This window comes from Copadichromis virginalis, linkage group LG1 (assembly GCF_057382275.1).
Source record: "Copadichromis virginalis isolate Kocher_CV1m ecotype Utaka linkage group LG1, C_Virginalis_male_GT1.1, whole genome shotgun sequence".
In the NCBI taxonomy this organism is placed as follows: Eukaryota; Metazoa; Chordata; class Actinopteri; order Cichliformes; family Cichlidae; genus Copadichromis; species Copadichromis virginalis.
In genome coordinates, this window is record NC_140618.1 from 37,785,000 (window position 1) to 37,805,947 (window position 20,948).

Genomic DNA, 20,948 nt, shown 5'->3' on the forward strand with positions numbered 1-20,948 from the left:
ATTCAAGCATGAAAAATAGCAGAAAGAATGCCAAGCAATGGCATTAGATATGTGCAGATATCAGTAATGGCAGCCTTCATGGTTCAAGCGCCATATTATCCACTAACAACGCTAACATTTACAGACTCTCAGCAGAGCCGCCACTGCTAAAATTAGTTTTCTGAAGCCTTTATTTTCATTTGCTCATTTCTAAGCCACATATTTGATCATCAACACACGAAACAAGTAAAATCCAACACTGCCAAAATGCCCATTAAGTACTTGAAATGCTCATCATGTGATGACCGCCATGTGATACCCGGTTAAACCCAATTATATGACTTTAAATATAGTGCCAATATAGAGAGCTGCAGGCTTTTTTTGAGATGAAGAAGAAAATTATGAAAAAATAGGAGACTGCTGTTGATGTGAAACTAAAAGAAGCAGCTGAGATAAAAACCATAAACAGTGTAAAAGATAGATGCAACTATCTTCACATTACCCATTTGTTTCTCATGTTGCAACCACATGTAGCACACTAGTGGCTCTATCTTATATATGTTGTACTTCATTTACCATAAATAAATGTTAAAACTGAGATTATTATTGTTAATAATATTTTGAAATTTGATCCAGATTTGAGCAAAGTTGGGACAGGGGGTTACAGAGCATACACCTGTGTAGCATGTTTGGGTTATAACTGCAGCTTATTACAGCAAGTGTAGAGCGGCGCTTATATGAGCGCAGTTTGTGTTTCACCACTTTGGTCTCACTTGTTGCTGACGTTTTCCTCCTCTTCCTGATTGGCTAGCTTCAAAACTACTTGAATACTTTTAGAAAAAAGATCGAGTTCAAATATGTGTTTGAAATATGTCTCATTGTTACTCAGTGTAGCAGAAAATAATCATTCCGATTATATAAACAATTAACGAATGACTTCATGTAAAGTCTTTCCCATGTACTGATATTCAGAGCTGCAGTTTAGTGTAAGAAGTCTACATATGTGAGGAACAGCTGATTTCCACACTGTTTGCTGTCTCGGTCGAACCTGATTTGCCAACCTGCTGAGGCTGTTAACACATAAGCAGATTTATCCGGTTAAGCCGTTGCCTTCTGATTCGTCCACTTTGCACAGCTACCCCTTCAGTAGCGAGCAATTATCAGAGAATCCACATTTGACAGCCGGTCAAATTTGAAGAAAGGGTTCCTAAGGGCTGGTAACGTGGTTACATCGAGCGGTGTGGCTTTGCGCATCGGTTTCAGTGCGCACACTGGGCGCCGTGGATGCGCGTCCACGGAGAACAACTTAGCCCGACTTCATCTGGAAACCTTCTGCTTTCCTTAACGGCTTATAGATGAAAACTACCCTGGAGGAAACTCTTCGTAGGACAAGGAGCCCGTCAGTCTGCGGCGCACGGTGCAACACCGGCGACCATGTCGGACAACTTCACGGATTTTAACAACGACACCCTGCCGGCGGCCGCCGTCACACATTTAAACTTCCCAGCTCTCATTTTCGGGATTTTCTTGATCATCGTCGTCACCTGTGGAAATGTGCTCGTGTGTATAAGCGTTTACTTGGAGAAAGCTTTAAAAACCACAACAAACTACTTTATAGTGAGTCTGGCATTTGCAGACCTGCTGCTGGCGGTGCTGGTTCTCCCTCTCTTCGTTTACGCAGAGGTAAGAGCCGTATTACCCAACAGGCTTATCAGGTCAGCATTTAGTACAGCATGCGTGCAGATGAGTCTGACTGTGACTCGAAGAAAGCGTCAGACAGAAGATAAGCAGGTATCTCTACATCTCCTGCAGTTCAGATGCAACATTAACCAAGAGGAAATGAAAAATATATAAAGACTGAAGGCCGCACAGTGTGGCTTCAAGACTTCACAAAATCCAAGGTGCCCATAAGAACTTTAAAGGCCTGGAGACTATAGACGTAATAGACGTAACCAAGACGTACAAACCACTGTGCAAAAATAGCAAAACTGGGGGAAAAAACACATGCTTGCTACAAAAAACAGTAAAATGCAAACTTTAGACTCCAAACCCGTCTAAAATACCCTTAACCTCATAAGACCCGAACTCTTCCACAGCATGCATTTTTAATTTCTCTTTGCTATTTGGGCTGATTGGGACCTGATGAATGTAAAAACAAAGAATTTTTTTTGTTATTTTACCTGATTTTTGTTTCTGAGAAAAATGAGAGCCACATATGAGGACATCGGTTTTAAATTTCAATAGAACAGTGTCAGTAAAACGTCCTCGTTAGTGGACATCAGGCCCTTGTAGAGCAAAATTTAGTATTTTGGTCTAGACAGCCCAAAATGTGATGTCCACATATGTGGATGTCAGGAGGTTAAAGAAAAGAGCATGGAAACACAGAAAATAACAACTCCAAATATATGGTAAATGGCCTGCATTTATACAGCGCTTACTAGTCCCTAAGGACCCCAAAGCGCTTTACATATCCAGTCATCCACACATTCACGCACACATTCACACACTGGTGATGGCAGCTACATTGTAGCCACAGCCACCCTGGGGCGCACTGACAGAGGCGAGGCTGCCGGACACTGGCGCCACCGGGCCCTCTGACCACCACCAGTAGGCAACGGGTGAAGTGTCTTGCCCAAGGACACAACGACCGAGACTGTCCAAGCCAGGGCTCGAACCGGCAACCTTCCAATTACAAGGTGAACTCCCAACTCTTGAGCCACAATCGCACGCAGATGCACGCAGATGCAAAATAACAAAGATGCAAACAGAGATACAAAAGAAACCGCAGAGTGACAAAATCAGCACATATCGGTAAAATGATTACCAAAAGAAAATGGCAAAAGGACTGCAAAAAGATGCAAAATGTGACGCTTCAGTTTCTAATAATGTGTGAGCCCTAAAGTACTAGTGGACAGAAAGCTGTTGTCTTGAATTCAGGTGTTTATTAATTATAACAATTCTGGAGGATTAACACTCAGATTGTTGTGACTTAGCGAGGTAGCTAATTATACTCATCAGAAAAAGAGCATCATAAAACAGAGACGGCTGTTCGTCTTTCATCAGGATAAATAAAGACCGAGGGGAGACAGTGGGAGCTTTATTCTGGTGTTGAGAAAAGGTACGACCCATAATTCACAACATCTGCAGGCAAAAGACCAGGATGTAGCCTTGCCTTCAGTATCAGGAGCCACCTGCCTGCATGCCTGCCTGTCTAAATATAATAGAGACGCCCTGCTGAGGCTTCCCCTTAAATCCTCCTTAACTAGCTGCATTTGAGATCTTGTTATCTGTGCCAGTGGTCACAGCCAGTTAATCTTCACACCAGTGCTTTGTCCACATACAGTCACTGGATTAGAAAGTGTCTGAAAGTTAACGCCTACTGTGCTTGCTGAAGAAGTCAGGGGACAGAGTCATGCTTCATGCAGGAACGTTTGTGGCACTAAGACAAGAGGATTGGGAATATTTGCAGTGAGTTTCTTTTGACTCAAGGTTTGTGTGTTTTTGTGTTTGTTTATGTGTGTGCAGTTTCAGGGTGGAGTCTGGTCCTTAAACATGCTGATGTGTGATGGCCTGATGACCATGGATGTGATGCTGTGCACCGCATCAATATTTAACCTCTGTGCTATCAGTGTGGACAGGTATACCTCTTTACGTTGCTCCTACATGCTTGCTTTTACTGTCAAAGGCATTCGATGAAGATGAGTCTGAAAGGTGAAAACTAACAAAAACACAGCAGATACTATGATTAATCCTTCAGCTGTTCTGGACACAAATACTTGCTACAAAGAAGAAAACGTAATATTAAAAAGGGAATTTCATCATATAGTTATTTCATTCAGATAACAGTGTAATCCAGATATACTCCTCACATTTTGTTTCCTATAAAATAATTAAGTTCCAAACTGAAATTCAAGTTAAAAACAAGCATTAAAACAAATGTTTCGTGGACTTTCTGTATCACCACATCCACACTAAACTGAAATTTCTCTATTTTTAAAGGCCAATGTCAGGTTATTTCAGTCTGGTGAATTAACCATTAATATGGCTGTTGTAGCTTTAACTTTGCAACTTTGGTGATTTGGAAGAGAACTCATCATTTACGGGAGAGCATGAAAAGGTCCAAGGTCACTGCAGCTTTTCAAAAAGCCTGATTTACTATAAATCATTACAGCTAAAATAAAATGACAGAAAATATAGCTGCTTAGGACGGATATATTCGTTTGCCAAGTTAAATCAATGTTGCGCCATGGGAGGTTGTAATGAATCAAAATTGTTTTTTGAATTCTCTCAAAGGCACAGCCACCACAAAATATTACTCTTGAGCACTGCAGCCAGTGAGTAAAGTCATCCTGAGTTCAGGATCACCATCAGGCCGGGGTCCTTCTGTGTGGAGTTTGCATGTTGTCCCCCGGTACTCCCACGTCTCCCACAGTCCAAAGACATGCAGTTAGTGGGGTTAGGTTAAATAGTTATCTGTGTTAGTCCTGCGACAGACTGGCGACCTGTCCAGGGTGCCTCACACCCTAAGACTGCTGGGATAGGCCAGAGGAAAAGCTGCGTGAAAACCTTACTCTGTTTAACATCAATTTTTTTAAATGAAATTTTCATAGAGGGGCTAAAAATTTTGTCCCTGTGTTTGTCTAAATGTCAGCAGACAGTCATCCAAAGCCTTTAATAGACTGAGTCCACTTTACAAATGACTGTCAAAGCTCCCAGGTCTATCTTTTTATTTAAAACCTCCAAACAACGCTTACATACCCAGCGTGATCGATCAAGGTAAAAAGTATAACTTGACAGTAACTATGACTGAATTAGTCTCCGGAGTCTTTGCTCAGTGACACGAGGACAGAGAATTATTTTTGTAACTCAGAGTAATTCAGCTTTGACACTGAAATTTACATTTTTAACCTTATACATTTGAAGTAACAGGAAATACTGAAATGAAAATCATGCAATATAAACTCTGAACAGCTGTGTTACTGTAAGAATAACAGTTTTTTCCAGTGTTGTGAACCAGGCTGAGACTTCCTGTCAGAAGTGGACAAAAGCTAAATGTTTCCTAGGACAAAGTTTAGATTATTTTACTTCTTTTACTTACCAAAAGACTATTTACCAGTATTTAATGTATTTAATGATAGCTTTACTAAAAACGATTAGACAATCAAATTTGGACTACACATAGACTACGAATGGAAACCAAAATGCTTCCAAACGCTTGAGATCATGATGTTAAACATATCCTTGTGAACGCTTCTTTCTTTCTGCAGGTTTATTGCCGTGTCCATTCCACTAAACTACAACCGCAAACATGTGGACCATCGTCAGATCATCCTGCTATCTGCCACCTGGCTGCTGGCCTTAGCAGTGGCCTCGCCTGTCATATTTGGCATCAACAACGTACCTAACCGTGATCCCACAGAGTGTAAATTGGAGGACAACAACTATGTGGTGTATTCCTCAGTCTGCTCCTTCTTCATTCCTTGCCCCATCATGGTCCTGCTCTACTTTGGGGTTTTCCGCGGGCTGCGTCGCTGGGAGGAGACCCGTAAGGCCAAACTACGAAGCAGCATCGAGGCCTGCAGGAAGCTGCAGCACGCCGCCATCACCACGACCCTCGCCCCAGTGCCGGGCACCATCCCTGGACCTCTGCCCATGCCTCTGCCCAGGATTATTGAGAGAGATCTAGCCCAGTCTCGCATGGATGATTCTGGCGACTACATACAACAGGAGATTCCTTATCCACGGCAGTACAGAGAGAACTCAGTGCCTACGCTGACCTTCAGCCAGCAGCAAATGAAGACGAGAGCCAAGCTCAACAGCAGGGAGAGGAAAGCTATGAAGGTCCTGCCTGTCGTAGTAGGTGAGTGCCTTTATTGGTGAGCCAGCAGCACCCGAGGACCGTTAGTGTTACCAAGCTTTAGTCCAAATCAGTGTTTTACAACTCTGGGTGGATAGTTGACAGAAGCAGCGCTGCTGTGATAACCTGCACTGTAGGATTTGATCTGTAGCTCCTCTGCCTGCTGTCGAAACACGTTGACCTAAGTGTTCCTGTTATTTCTAGCAGGCTTTTCGCTGTCGCTCGGTTTACGTTCATTCATCCGTTCAATCATTCACATCAATGATTCGAGTCGACAGGAGGTTTGTGTTGTGATCGCTAAAAAGGGAGACGAATCAGAGTTTCCTGAGCTCATTTCCTGTTGGTCAGCTGGCATCAGAAATGTTTTGGGAAAAGCAGAAAGCAGCGTGTCACAGTTCTCTTATGATGCCTCCGTCCAAGCACGCACGAGCTGTGCTGCAACCTCAGAGGCTGCAAATGAAGCTGACATAATTCTGGTGTAAGCCGAAAAGCCTCAACTATAAATGAAATCAAGTTAAAACTGATTTAGGACACTTTCTCATGGGGAGTATGACCTTTAATACAAGTGTAACAGTGAACTAGGTTTTATAATCTTTCTAATCTAATATAAATAATGTTAGCTGAATGTTGCTGTTGAACAAACGAAAGCCCGTCCAGGGCTTGGTTTATATTTTTATGTATCTCTTCCAATAACATGGATCTTTTCCTATTATGTGGCTGAGCTTCCATAGTTACTCAGTTACAGCTTGTTGGACAAAGATACTGAAACACAGAAAACTGCTGTTTCTTCTCATTTTGGTTACACAAAGAAGCTTGTATTGTGCACGTCTGTCACAGATTATAAACCAGTGACACACCTGCATAGCAGAATCTAGACTTACAGGCCAACAATCTAGATGTCCAACCGCAGCTGAACTGAGCAGAGACCTAATGTGGAGCTGCAGATTGGAGCAGTGCGAATGCTGGAAGAGAGCGAGGCCGATGGCAGACGTGGACAAGATGACACATTTGAATTGTTCTACTTTTACAGTAACTTATTAAAATGTGTTTCTTATCTTGTTGTAGCCAGCTTGAGGTTATTTTTAAAGTACAGGCAGAGACTGATTCAGTCTTTCATAGTGAAGGCCCCGTTTTTTATAACCAATAACAGAGGCGGATTACGGGGGGGGGGGGGGGGGGGGGTGTTTATAGGCTCTGTTTTGAGTTTTGTTCAAAACTAAATGACTTCATAAAGGGGAAAATATATATCACTGATCCAGAATTAAAACAGGACTACAACAGCTCAAAATCAGGACTACTTAGGACTTAACCAAGACAGACCCAGAATCAGAACTAGATGATAGTAGCACTAAAAATCATCATAGACCTGCACTACACTTATTTTTTAATTCTACCAAAGTCCACTATTTAGATTCAGAAACATTTATATAATTATTTACCCTTGTTGTGCAAACAAGCCTGCAAAACTTAATAAATATAGAATTTGAAAAATAACAAACCTAAAAAGAAACACTAGGTACGAGATACATGAGGACCTATGATACCGTGATACTTTTGGTAAACAACCATTTGACTAACATGTGTGTCTCACCTGCTCTTGTTCCTCTCTCTCTCTCTCTGTTCCTCTCTCTCTCTCTCTCTCTCTCTCTCTGTTCCTCTCTCTCTCGCTCTCTCTGTTCCTCTCTCTCGCTCTCTCTCTCTCTGTTCCTCTCGCTCTCGCTCTCTCTCTCTCTGTTCCTCTCTCTCTCTCTCGCTCTCTCTCTCTCTCTGTTCCTCTCTCTCTTTCCCTCTCTCTGTTCCTCTCGCTCTCGCTCTCTCTCTCTCTGTTCCTCTCTCTCTCGCTCTCTCTCTCTCTCTGTTCCTCTCTCTCTTTCCCTCTCTCTGTTCCTCTCTCTCTCGCTCTCTCTCCCTCTCTGTTCCTCTCTCTCTCTGTTCCTCTCTCTCCCTCTCTGTTCCTCTCTCTCTCTCTCTGTTCCTCTCTCTCTCTCTCTCTCTCTCTCTCTCTCTCTCTCTCTCTCAAACACCAACATCATCAAATATACAGTTGAAACCAGATGTTTACAAACTCTTCATTGCTGACAATCAAGCCAACACATTTTCGAAACAACTCTGGCTGATTGGGACCCACACCCAGTTTCACACCTTGGCTCAGGCGATTAGAGGATCATCAGGGAGTCCTTTTGTCCCTCTGTGGGGGGAAACTCCCACTAGGTTTATATCTGGGACTCTCCACCATTTGACCTTAGAACTGAAGAAGCTTCTCGGATGAGAGGTGAAACGTCTTCAAGCAACTTAAAGAAGTCTTTGCAAGCTCCTTTGACTACGATGACCTGGATGACTGAGAACCTTCACAGACATATCTATGTAGACTATGCACATATCATACAGTTGAGTGCGTAATCACATTTCAGTCATTCAGTCCTTTGGTTTGTTATAAATGCATATTGTGAGAGTGAACCTAACAGAAACCTTTAATAGTGTATCACAGTGTATCACATTTTTTACATATTAAATTAACTCTGAAAGAATGTCCTGTGGTCAGGCTGAAACCATTACTCACTCTGTGGCGGCAAAGAAAACCATCTCTCTTCTCTTTAGTTTTTCCTCCGTGGCAAATCCTTACGGGCCATCTTACAGTGAATTTGATCTTTTGTGTGTGTGTGTGTGTGTGTGTGTGTGTGTGTGTGTGTGTGTGTGTGTGTGTGTGTGTGTGTGCTTCACCTGTGGAGGTCACTGGTCTGTCACAGAATGACACAGATCCATTCACACTCCACACCAAAGGGTCAGATGAGCAACAGATTTCAACCCAAGACTTTCTTGCTGTGAGGCAGCAGTGCTGACTACTAATATCAGTGCCACGGGGGCGTCACATTTGTAGGTAAATGCCCTTTTCAAACCATTACTTAACCCAACACCTGAGGAACAGAAACAAAGATTGTGACCATATTTAATACTTGTGGCCAGCTGCTGACTTTGTCACTATCACTGTAGGTTTTCTGTACAGACAAGTGGTAGCTGTTACACAGACCACTAAAAGATTGGACAACTGTAAGAAAAAGCAGGAAAAACAAGGGAATTTTGGTTTTGGGAGCTTGTTGTTGACTGAGAGCTAGCTGGAGACGAGTTTAGCCTGGCATATGGACAGCTGGAGCTATGGATGAGTAACTAGTTTGGTAGAATAGAGCAGGCATTTAATAGACTAGCAGAATATACACACTGGGAGGCTGCTGCGTTGTTATGGTTCAATGAGCAAAGAGCTGTGGGATGGCCGTTTAATGAGAGGAAAGTGGGGGATGCACATTTATGACAAAAGAAGACTTGCCTGGTCTAGGTTTGGTGTGACGCATACAGACACTGACAGTTAGCCAAGTCTACAGTCAGGCTGAGTGGAAGTGGCAGAGCCGGGTATTTAAAGGGCTTGATGACTGAGTAAGCTGCAGCTGCTAAAGCTCTGGTTCCAATACACCTGCCACACACACCTGCCACACACACCTGCCACACACACACACACACACACACACACACACACACACACACACACAGACACTACAGGACTAACGGCAGGTCAACCTGACCCAGAAAGGGATGTGTGGGGGAGTCAGATTTGGAAGCTACAATACTACTCATTATCCAAATGTCAGTCATTATCAGTATCTCTCTCTCTCTCTCTCTCTCTCTCTCTCCATGTATATATTTATATATATACACACTCACAGGGCTCTAGACTAACTTTTTGCCACGGTTGCACTGGTGCACCTTTTCTTAGGCTAGGGCTGGGTATCATCACTGATTTCTATAATCCATTCGATTCCAATTCACAAAGTCCCGATTTGATTCAACTTTGCCTCAGACAGTCAGAAATATTATAATTCTGATCATTTATCAGTACTGACACTTGTGAGACTTTATCAGAGATGTGAGCATCACAGCAGAGGCCTTTGTGTCAAAGTAACTGAGAATAAAACTCAGAAAAACATGAAGCAGATTTTCCTGGCCTGGCTTTTTATAGCAGATAACCTTAAAAAATTCTGCATTTTGCATAATTTTAAAATGTTTAAATTCCTGTCCGAGGTCATTTAAGTAAAAAGATTTAAAAAAATAAAAAAAAGACAGCGGCCGACAGCGCTGTAAACAACTGATGGGTAATAAGCGAATGAATAATGCAGAAAACAGAGATTTGAATGGTAAATGGCCTGTATTTATATAGCGCTTTACTAGTCCCTAAGGACCCCAAAGCGCTTTACATATCCAGTCATCCACCCATTCACACACACATTCACACACTGGTGATGGCAGCTACATTGTAGCCACAGCCACCCTGGGGCGCACTGACAGAGGCGAGGCTGCCGGACACTGGCGCCACCGGGCCCTCTGACCACCACCAGTAGGCAACGGGTGAAGTGTCTTGCCCAAGGACACAACGACCGAGACTGTCCAAGCCAGGGCTCGAACCGGCAACCTTCCGATTACAAGACGAACTCCCAACTCTTGAGCCACGATCACCCCAATTTGAGAGAGAGAGAGAGAGAGAGCGCTGTGCATGAAGTGTGATTTTATCGTGGTGGAAGCAAAACAGCAAAAGTCAGAGTGAATTCATGACGATGTTTATCAAATGTGAAGCGTAGTTTGATCTTCTTTTGCTGCTGGTTCAGTGAATTTTGGTTGGAGAGAGACAAAACCTGCAGCTCAGACTCTAGCGCAAAAAAGACGTAAACACAGCGCGGACCCGATGCATCAGAATCGGTGAGCTGTCGGCTTTCAGCCCCGACGGCTTGTCTGTCTACGGGCCGTCGGGTGAGAAAGCCGAGAAAGAGAAAGCTGATTCTGTTGCGTGGGGTCTGCTCTGCGTTTACGTCTTTGTCTGGAGTCCGTGTACCTGCTCTCATTTACTGTTTGGTGGTTGTTGAAATAGTTTTATGAGCTTTAACCTGAGATTCTGGCATTTCTGGCAAAATAAGTTTATATTTAAATGTCAATTCAGGATTTAATGAATCGATATCGCTTTATTCAAGCTACTCACCTCTCTATCCAAATCAAATGTACACACGAAGGACTACGGGAATATCTGGACCACGGCCAATCAGAGAGGCCCCGCCCCTGACTGTCTCTGATTGATTTAGACCACGATAGGGGCATAATGTGTGTCTGCTGTTGACCACACGGAGACGTTCAGAGTGGCGGAATTTGTTTTTGGGTTTTTGTAGCAAAGAAAAAAAAGATTCATAACTCTATATTTCAGATTCCTGACAGCGCTTTAATTCAATTCAATTCAGTTTTATTTATACAGCACCAAATCACAACAGTTGCCTCAAGGTGCTTTATATTGTAAGGCAGACCCTACAATAATAGATACAGAGAAAAACCCAACGATCATATGACCCCCTATGAGCAAGCACTTTGGCGACAGTGGGAAGGAAAAACTCCCTTTTAACAGGAAGAAACCTCAGACAGAACCAGGCTCAGGGAGGGGCGGGGCCATCTGCTGTGATTGGTTGGGGTGAGAGAAGGAAGACAGGATAAAGACATGCTGTGGCCACCCTTTAGTGACAGCTCTGCAAACCCTCGGCCTTCTTTCAGTGAGCTTCATGCGTGACGACTGTGACAGGACTGTGACAGGAAGATGGCTCCTTTGCTCGGCTTGCCGTCTACCTGCCTACGCTGTGTTGTATTTTATGCTTTTATATCAGCCCTGACGTTTAATATATGGCGCTATGCTGCTGTGATTTACGACCGTTCTTCCTTGCTCCACATCAAAGACTCTATGGAACGTCTTTATGATGACTGGGACAGTTATAGAAAAACTTTCCCCCCACCATTTGTGCACTCTTCCACCTCACTGGATTACTTCTTGCTACCTGCGAAACGTGCCCTAAGCAATTCCAAGAAGAAATCGAGGAAAAGAGGCTGTAGGGCTGGCATCCAGGTACACATCAGACGAGACTACAGATCGGAGATTTCCCGACTCGTCTGGAGGCGTCCCCGGTTTCTGCTGCCAGTTACCCTTCCGGATTTGATTGGAAACACGTACTTGCAGCCACTACAGCATGGATCCTGCCCATCTGATGCTCTGGATTTTGCCGATTATCTCCCCACCGCTGCGCCCTCACAGCCCGCATCGCACAACCGGTGGTTGGCCCCGCCGGTTGGCCCCGCCGGTTCCGTGGCGCTGCTGGAGACCTCGCGTGCAGGCACGGTGTTTGCTGTCAATTCCACTCCGACAAGCTGATGGGAAACCTGCGCTGTCAGCTTTTAATCGGATCGCGCTCTTGAACGCCCGCTCCATCGCAAACAAATCCTTCTCTCTGAATGAGCTCTTCACAAGGAAAAGCCTGGACTTTCTGTTTCTCACCGAAACATGGCAGAGGGATGGCGAATTTATTCACCTAAATGAACTGCGTCCTGCAGACTGCTCTTACTTGGGCGCCCCCCATTTAGGTCGCCGTGGTGGAGGTCTTGCCGTTGTCTTTAAGGACAGTTTCACCTGCAGAGGTATGCAAACTGAAAACTATTCTTTCTTTGAGTCGCAAACAATTAAGGTGGGCTCTACGAACATCTTTCATTGTGTTTTAGTCTATCGCCCTCCTGGCCCTGCTACTGAGTTCTTAAAGGATTTTATGGACTTCTTATCTTCTATTATCAAGCTGGAGAAAGTTTTAATTCTTGGGGATTTTAACATTCATATTGATGATGCCTCATCTAACTCTGCAGCTGAACTTCTATCTATATCCGAGTCTTTTAACTTTGTCCAACATGTCTCTGGTCCAACCCATGTAAAAGGCCATACCTTGGACCTTGTTTTTTCCTTTGGCCTCAACATTGGCAATGTGTTTGCTGAGGATGTACATTTGAGTGATCATAACTGTATCTTTGTTGAACTTAATTTTAGCTCTAAATAGACGCCTGTGAAGTTAAAAACTCATAGATGCATAATAACTGAGACTACTGCTGAGAGGTTCTCCATTATGTTTGACAGGTCTCCACTTGTTATGATGTAAATGTTCTTATTCAGTCTTTTAATAGGGAATGCACATCCATTTTGGATCAAGTGGCACCTATTAAAACAAGCTCGGCTTTACAAAAGAAGACATGCCCTTGGATAAATGAGTCTATCTTAAACTTAAGGAGAATATGCCGCAAAATAGAACGACTATGGAAGAAAACCAAACTTGACGTACACAGGCTCCATCTTCGAGATCTCATGCTCTCCTTAAATGACATAGTGAGAACTGTTAGATCAGAATATTTTTCTAGACTCATAACAAAAAACAACAGAAATCCCAAGTTTCTTTTTGACAAAGTTAGTGCTATTGTCTCCCCAGATGTGGTACCTTTAGATGTACACTCTAAAGTAGATAGTAATAAACTCCTCCGATTTTTTAATAAGATTAATGACATCAATGCTAAAATCTCCCCAAAGCTTTCTTGTTCTCCGAGTCAGGCACTCCCTTTGTACTCCTGGTCGACTTTTACAACAGTAACATATGATGAAATAGCAGCCCTGGTGGACAAAATGAAGCCGTCCGAGAGCCCCTCAGACATTATCCCCACTAAGCTTTTTATTAATGCCTTTGACACCATTGGTCCTTGGGTTGTGAACCTTTTTAATGTTTCTCTTCAGACTGGGTTGTTCCCCAGCTTTTTTAAACATGCCATTGTGGAACCAAGGCTCAAAAAACCCAACCTGGACCCAACACTACTTCAAAATTTAAGACCTATCTCCAAACTCCCATTTATGTCAAAACTCCTTGAGAAGGCAGTAGCTGTCCACTTTACGGCATACTTGGAGAAATATAACATCCATGACCGTTTTCAATCTGGGTTCCGTAAATTGCATTCCACTGAGACAGCACTACTGAAAGTTACTGATGATATTATGATGTCAGCAGACTCCGGAGAATACACAGTCCTAGTCTTGTTAGACCTCACCTCAGCCTTTGATACAGTCAACCATACCATCCTGATAAACAGACTGAGAGACCTGGTTGGGATGTCTGGCTCTGTTCTAGACTGGTTTTCATCTTATATATCTGAAAGGAGTTTTAGTGTGTCTGCAGACCAGATCATGTCGGAATCTACAGAGTTGTTGTGTGGAGTTCCTCAGGGCTCTGTGCTGGGACCTATTCTGTTTTTAATATACATTCTTCCTTTAAGTCAGATAATACAGCAGTTTCCTGAAGTATCTTATCATCTTTTTGCTGACGATATTCAGCTATATTATTCTTTTAAGCCTGCTGAAGCTCATAAGCTCTCCAATCTGATTGACTGTTTAACCAACATTAAACAATGGTTGAACAATAACTGCTTACAGCTAAACCCGGCCAAAACAGAAACTCTGATTATTGCACCAGGCAGTGCAATACCTGATATTAAACGGCGACTGGGTGACTTAGGTTCCTCACAGAAACATAACCTTAGAAACTTGGGTGTCATTTTTGATGAAGCTTTTTCTTTGGAGGGGCATTTAAATCAGACAGTAAGAACCTGCTTTTTTCACCTGAGGAACATTTCTAAACTTAGATCCATCGTGTCAACAAGTGAACTCGAGATGATAATACATGCTTATATCTCTACAAGACTTGACTACTGTAACAGCCTGTTTACTTGTTTAAACATGAAAGGGCTCTGGGCTGGGGCCCCTGCCGGGCCTCGGGGGCTTGGGTCCTGGTTGGTGTGTTGCCGGGGTTGTGGGCGGGTGGGTGCATGGGGGCCCGGCCCTGGAGCAGGGTGCCGCCGGTGCGTCGAGCCGCCTGGGGGGCTCTTCAACTGGTGGGGGGGATGGTCACATCTTGCAGGAGCTTTCTTCTCTTCAGGAACTCTCTGCAGGAGGGGGAGATACAGGAGAGGTGGAGGAAGATCTCAGCCTGGGCGTTTACCGTCTTATGTTGTCTGGAAGATGTGTGGATGGTGGGGTGGGTGCAGTTTTCTCTGTGGTGGGGTTGGGTGGACTGTCCAGGGCTCTGTGGAGCCGGAGGGCGCTACTGCACTGGGCCCCGGTCTGATGGGCCTGGGCCCCCCTTCCCTGGCGGGTCGCGAAGGGTGGGAGTGCCTACTGGGGTCAGCGGGGGAGCTGGCCCCAGGGAGGGGTTACCTGCCCCTCCCTTCCTTCCCTCCCCATCTCCAGCTGCCTCCCTCTTCCCGCTCCTCCACAACCACCCACACATGCAGGGCCTTGGAGTGGGGGTATGTCACCAGGGTGCAGAGGAGGCTACCCCCCCCCCTGTCCCCTTCTGGCTGCCTCTGCCTCAATTTTATCCCACAACTTAGACATTCACATTATTCACACTCTCATTACACATACATATAGGATCTTGGGGGTGGGCACAATCACGGAGTCCAAATTACCATCAGGGTGTATACCTCACCCCTGACGACGTTGCCCACCTCTCAATTTTAAATACACTTAGTCATTGAGGGCTAGCAGGAGGGACTATGCGCTTACCTGCTGCTCCTTGGCAGGTAGCTCCATGCCCTCCTGGGTTTTAATTGCACCTTAGAACACACATGCATCAACACTACAATGAGCGGGTGGAGGGAGGTTTGGAGTCTTCTCCCACCCCCATTCTCTGCGGCCTGCTGGAGCGGGAGGGCTAGTAGGAGGAGTTGGCCGTCCGACTGCGGTCTGGGGTGTGGGGCCTCCCTGCTGCTGCGGAGTCGGGGTGGTCTGCCTCTCCCCACCGCAGGGAAAAGGGTAACACCACCTGGGTCTGGGTGCAATTCCCCCCTCCAGGGGCAAGGGTACCTAAACCTGGTTTGTAGAGTACGCTTGGGGAGTGTGATTGTGTGTACAGCGTCTCTTTATGTCTGTCTCCACGTTGGTTGAGTGTGGAGTGAGTGCATATGAGAGCATGAGGGTGGGAATGGATGTTTGTGTCTGTGTGTGCCTGTATGTCTGTGTCTATATGTCAGGTTGGGTATCAGACGCCACCTCTCTGGGGACACCTCAGGCCCTCCAAGGTTTGGAGGCCTATCTCCACCCACCACCACTTCCCCTGCCGGTGGCGGACTCCCTCAGGTGTCGGTGTGTTGGTGGTTCTTTGTGTCTGGGGGTGGGCGTCCGGGTACACACCGGCTCACTGGAGCCTGGGGCTCGCTCGGGCCCCTTTGGAGGTGGGGTGCCCCCGGCCTCTCGGCCTGGGGCTCGGTCACTCAGGCACAGCTGGGGGCCGGCGGAGCTCACGGGCGCGTCACTGCAACTCCCCCTGACTTCTGCTCCGCGGCTGCTGGGCGAGCCCTCATCTGGGACTCTCCTCAGCTCTTACTGGAACAGTGGCGCGGCTGCCCCTCTGTTGGTCTTCCATGGTCTCTTGTGTTCTGGGGGCCTCTGGATGTCTGGAGTTTTGATCTCCTCCATACCCGCTTCACACCCTGGAGGACGGGGCTGTGGCCCCCCCACACTCCCTAGCAGATCATTACATGGAGAAACCTTTGGAATGCAAGCATGCTGATCCACACAGGTGTACACATGGGTATTCACAGACGCGGACTAAAGCTTTCTTGGCTGCTGCCTCAAAGCACACTGTGCGCTGTCTATCTTGCGTGCTGCACAATATCATTTATTATTTAGTAAATATTGATATCTATGACTAGCTAGTTTATTGTGATGGTGCTTTGTTTTCTCTATTATTATGTTGCTCTTTGTTGTTTGCTGTCTCCTCTGTTTGTTTTTTTTTTTTGTTTGTTTGTTTTTTTTTCTCCATACAGGTGACCCAGGAGTTCTTTTTTTTTTTCTCTCTCTTCCCCTCCCTTCTCACCGTCTCTTCTCCCCTTTGGTTTTCTTTCTTTCTCTCCCCCTCTTTCTCTCATTCCTGTCCTATTTATTTAAAAAAAAAAAAAAAAAAAAAAAAAAAAATGACAAAGAATGAACTGAAGCTCTGCCATCACGTAATGTCGCATACTGCTGTTTCTGATGTCATTTAGAAAAAAAAAAAAAAAAAAAAAAAAAAAACATGAAAGGGCTAGCCCGCCTACAGGTTGTTCAAAACTCTGCAGTGAGGCTACTGACCTGCTCGAACAAGGGTGCTCATATGACCCCTGTTTTAAAGTCGCTGCACTGGCTACCAATCAGATTCAGGTTCCATTTTAAAATTCTAGTTTTAACTTTTAGAGCATTACAGAGACAGGCCCCCCCCCCCCCTACATTGCTGATCTGATTCATACACATACCTCCACTCGTAACCTGAGGTCAGCAAACCAAACCCTTTTAGTGGTCCCCCACACTCGTTTTAAAACCCGAGGGGACCGATCTTTCCAAGCTGTTGCACCCAGATTGCGGAATGCACTTCCCCTATTTCTACGGGGTTTGGACTCAGTGGAGACCTTCAAAAAGCAGCTAAAGACATTTTTATTTCAAAAAGCTTTTAATTAGACCAGGGTTTTCATGGTGTATTTTATGACTGTATTATGTTTTTACCTTGTAAAGCACTTTGTGACATATGTCTGTGAAGGGTGCTATATAAATAAACTTTACTTACTTACTTACTTAGTCACCTGAGATGGTTTCACCTCACAGGTGTGCCTGTCAGGGTTCATTTGTGGAATTTCTTGCCTTCTTTATGGAGTTGGGACCATTAGTTTTGTTGTGCAGCAGTCAGGTTGGTACACAGCTGACAGCTCTATTTGACAACTGTTAGAATTCATATTATGGCAAGAACCAATCAGCTGAGAAAAGAGAAATGACAATCCATCATTACTTTAAGAACTGAAGCTCAGTCAGTCTGGAAAATTACATAATTCCTTTATGGGCAAATAGCTGCTAAGAAACTACATGGCATCCTGTTAAGACACCATTTTAACCACCACCAAGAAAAAGAAACAAGCAGAAGGGATTTGTTTGGGCCAAGAAACAGAAGGAGTGGACATCAGACCAGTGGAAATCTGTGCTTTGGTCTAATGAATCCACATTTGAAATCTTTGGTTCCACCTGCCGTGTCTTTGTGTGACACAGAAAAGGGAAACGATGGTTCCTACTGTGAAACATGGAGGAGCAGATGTGATGGTGTGGGGGAGCTTTGCTGGTGACACTGTTGGGGATTTATTTAAAATTGAAGGCATATTGAACCAGCATGGCTACCACAGCATCCTACTGCGACATGCATCCCATCATTTATTTTTCAACAGGACAATGACCCCAAACACACCTCCAGGCTGTGTGAGGGCTGTTTGACCAAAGAGTGATGGAGTGCTGTCCAGACCTTTGACTGGTGTGTGTGTATGCTCATATGAATCTGTCAGTTACAACTTAAAGTGAAAAGAAACTTGATTTCCCTTTTGTACGCTCTCCACAGGTTGCTTCTTGTTCTGCTGGACTCCATTCTTTGTGGTCCATACGATGCGAGCCGTGTGTCTGACATGCAGCATCCATCCTGGTCTAATGAGCACTGTCACCTGGTTGGGCTACGTCAACAGTGCTCTCAACCCCATAATTTACACCATGTTCAACACAGAGTTCAAGAAATTCTTCAAGAAATGCTTCCGCAGCTGCTGCTGACAACAGATTTCCCACCACAGACTCTGCAGTGAGCTGAAGGCGGAATGACGAGACTGGGAATGGGTTTTGGAAGGATTTACAGGATTTACAGCATATGACTTCTGCTGGAAAGTCAGAGGTTTTCAGTTTAACCACTTACTTATGGTTGATAGTGGCTTGCTGACAACTTATTAAGATTGTTTCTAAGTTGCAAATACTGATCTTATAAATTCCATATCTGGGTCTGTTTTCTCCGTTGATGACGTGATTTTGTGATCCCCACGAATTACGGCCTAGAAAAAACTAACAGTGCATTTGTGGAAAGCTACAGAAAACAGATGAACACAGCCTCCCTTATTGAAAACAGAGATTTCACTTTGTCTACATGGCACTTTTTTTGGAATATACTGTCCATCAGCCTTGGCTGGCTGGGGTTACTGTGAGCCAGTTCCACAGAAGGACATGAGCATCTCAAAACATCTCCAACTATACGGAAAGACTGAGTAAGCTTCAACAGAGCAGAATGACAAGCAGCTAAAAGCAGCTTCAAGAGCAAAAACTTGTCTAAAATCAGCCACTCATGCCTACTGTTATGAATAAGTATAAAGCAACAGTTTGGCATGATGTGTTTCTTGCAGACAGATAAAGAAGATAAACACTGGTCTCATGTTTGTGTGGTAAATATGAAGCTACAGCCAGCAGCTGCCTAGCTTAACTTAGCTCAGAGTAGCTTAGCTTAGCTCAGTATAGCTTAGCTTAGGCTAAAGGCTGGAAAGAATAGAAACATTAAAAACATTGTACAGCTCTGAATTATCGTCATCTCGGCCACATAGTAGCAATTTTCAGTCATTAGAAGCAGAATTAGTAATCAGTGCTCGCTTATGAGTTACCCACTGAATAAAGACTTTTATAGTATTAGATGTGATTAGTGGCACAGCAAGATGCACTATGTAGGGTTACAAGTCCTACTTTGACTCTGCTCAGAAGACTGTATTGCCTCCTTTACATTACCAGTCTAGAATCTAGTGTGCGACCTTTTCCAGCCTTTATGCTGATCATAGCTGAGCTAAACAACCTCTGTGAGTGTGTTTGACTGAGTGGAAGGATATAATGATGTTGTGTTTATTCTATCTTCAGGTAAGAAACCATTCAAGTGTTTCCATACATAACAGACTGAATAAATTTTTTGATATAATGAAAAGTTCACATCAGTTCAATTTAGACTGCTTCTAGATCAGGCATGGCTAATCTGTAAAACTGTGCATCAGATCTTGTCGTATGAATTGTCAGGTACAGTTAAGCATTGTAACTGCCTAACTGATTTTAGCTGAAAATGGAAAAATGTTTTTCCTTCAGAGAAAGAGGATTTTGGAACGAGACCCAAAGTGTGAAAGATAACAATATTTAGTCATGAACTGCTGACATCTAATGAGCTGGTGTGAACCTCTTCAATGGTATACAACACTGAATATAGCACAGTCGAAACTAGCTTACTTTAACTGCTTTAAAGTAATTTTAAGATATGTAATAATGAAATGATTCATATAATATTAGTAGCTTTATGCCTTAAATTCAAAGGATGTTCTTGTCCATCATGATAGAATTGATCCATCTAAAACACACGCAAAAAAATGTAAGCTGTCGTGGAAATAATGAGTAATTTATTCCTTTCTCTGCTTCAGCGCTGAAGGAACTGCACGTCTACATAAAGTTTTGTTATATATACTATATTTGCTCAACTTCTCATTATTACAGGAAATGAGTGGTATTAATAATTCTTTTTAAATTGCTAAATAACAGCAGCTTATGATACTTAAGATACCACATGTTCCTTCTGCAAACATTATTTTCTACATTTTCTTTCACATATAGACACATAATATGTAGTATGATTGTAATGCATGTTGTAAGGGGAAGAAAATTACAATAGTTTTCTGATACTGTAAGAAGACATTCTTGTTGGTTTAGTTCAAGGCATAATATAATGAAAATGTGTGCCATTTTAACGAGCATTTGTTGTTAATGTAAGAAACCATGCTAATATTGTTATTGTTCCTAGAGCAATATTACAGGAATATAAGATAAAACAACTATTGCTGTCTCACAAGATTCCAGTTAAAGCACATTATTGCTGAATAATACCGAAAAATCTTAAAAACAGCTGTAGACGTTGCAATTTTATTTGGTCATTGGTGTATCTCCAGTGTGCTTGATGCTGAATGAAAGCTCACAGAAAGTTTTTCCACGTTTTGTGAGTGGTATCATTACCACTCTGTGTTTTGTTACTGACTGTGCCTACTGTATGCCACATCCACACTTTAAGTGGGAAAGTTTCTAATAAAATGTTTCATCTTTCTAAAAGCTCATCTTTAGTGGCCTTCATCTGAAATCTAATCAGCTCGGTTTGAGGTTGGCGTGGTGGGTGTATGGCATCGTTGGATGTGCCAGAACACGTCGTTCCAGGCACACAGACCACATCCCAGATGTGGTTTTAGCTCATTCTCATGGAGAGAGAAGGGACTGTGTACTGCATGTTAGTGTCATTTGTAAAAATCAAAATGTTTGATAAAGGTGGAGTTCAGAAATAAGCTGTGTCCTTTTTACTCGCGTAAATCATTTTGCGTCTTTCTTAAGCTGAGCATACGA

General features: G+C 43.8%; 1 protein-coding gene across 1 annotated transcript; it reads left to right on the plus strand.

Moving 5' to 3' along the window:
• Positions 1-1,122: 1,122 nt before the first annotated feature.
• On the plus strand, positions 1,123-20,712 carry drd4b (dopamine receptor D4b). Its single transcript, XM_085461596.1, has 4 exons — positions 1,123-1,662; positions 3,505-3,617; positions 5,247-5,839; positions 18,121-20,712. Exons 1-4 carry the CDS (start codon positions 1,414-1,416, stop codon positions 18,321-18,323), a joined length of 1,158 nt encoding a protein of 385 aa, XP_085317722.1. The 5' UTR covers positions 1,123-1,413; the 3' UTR covers positions 18,324-20,712.
• Positions 20,713-20,948: the final 236 nt, after the last annotated feature.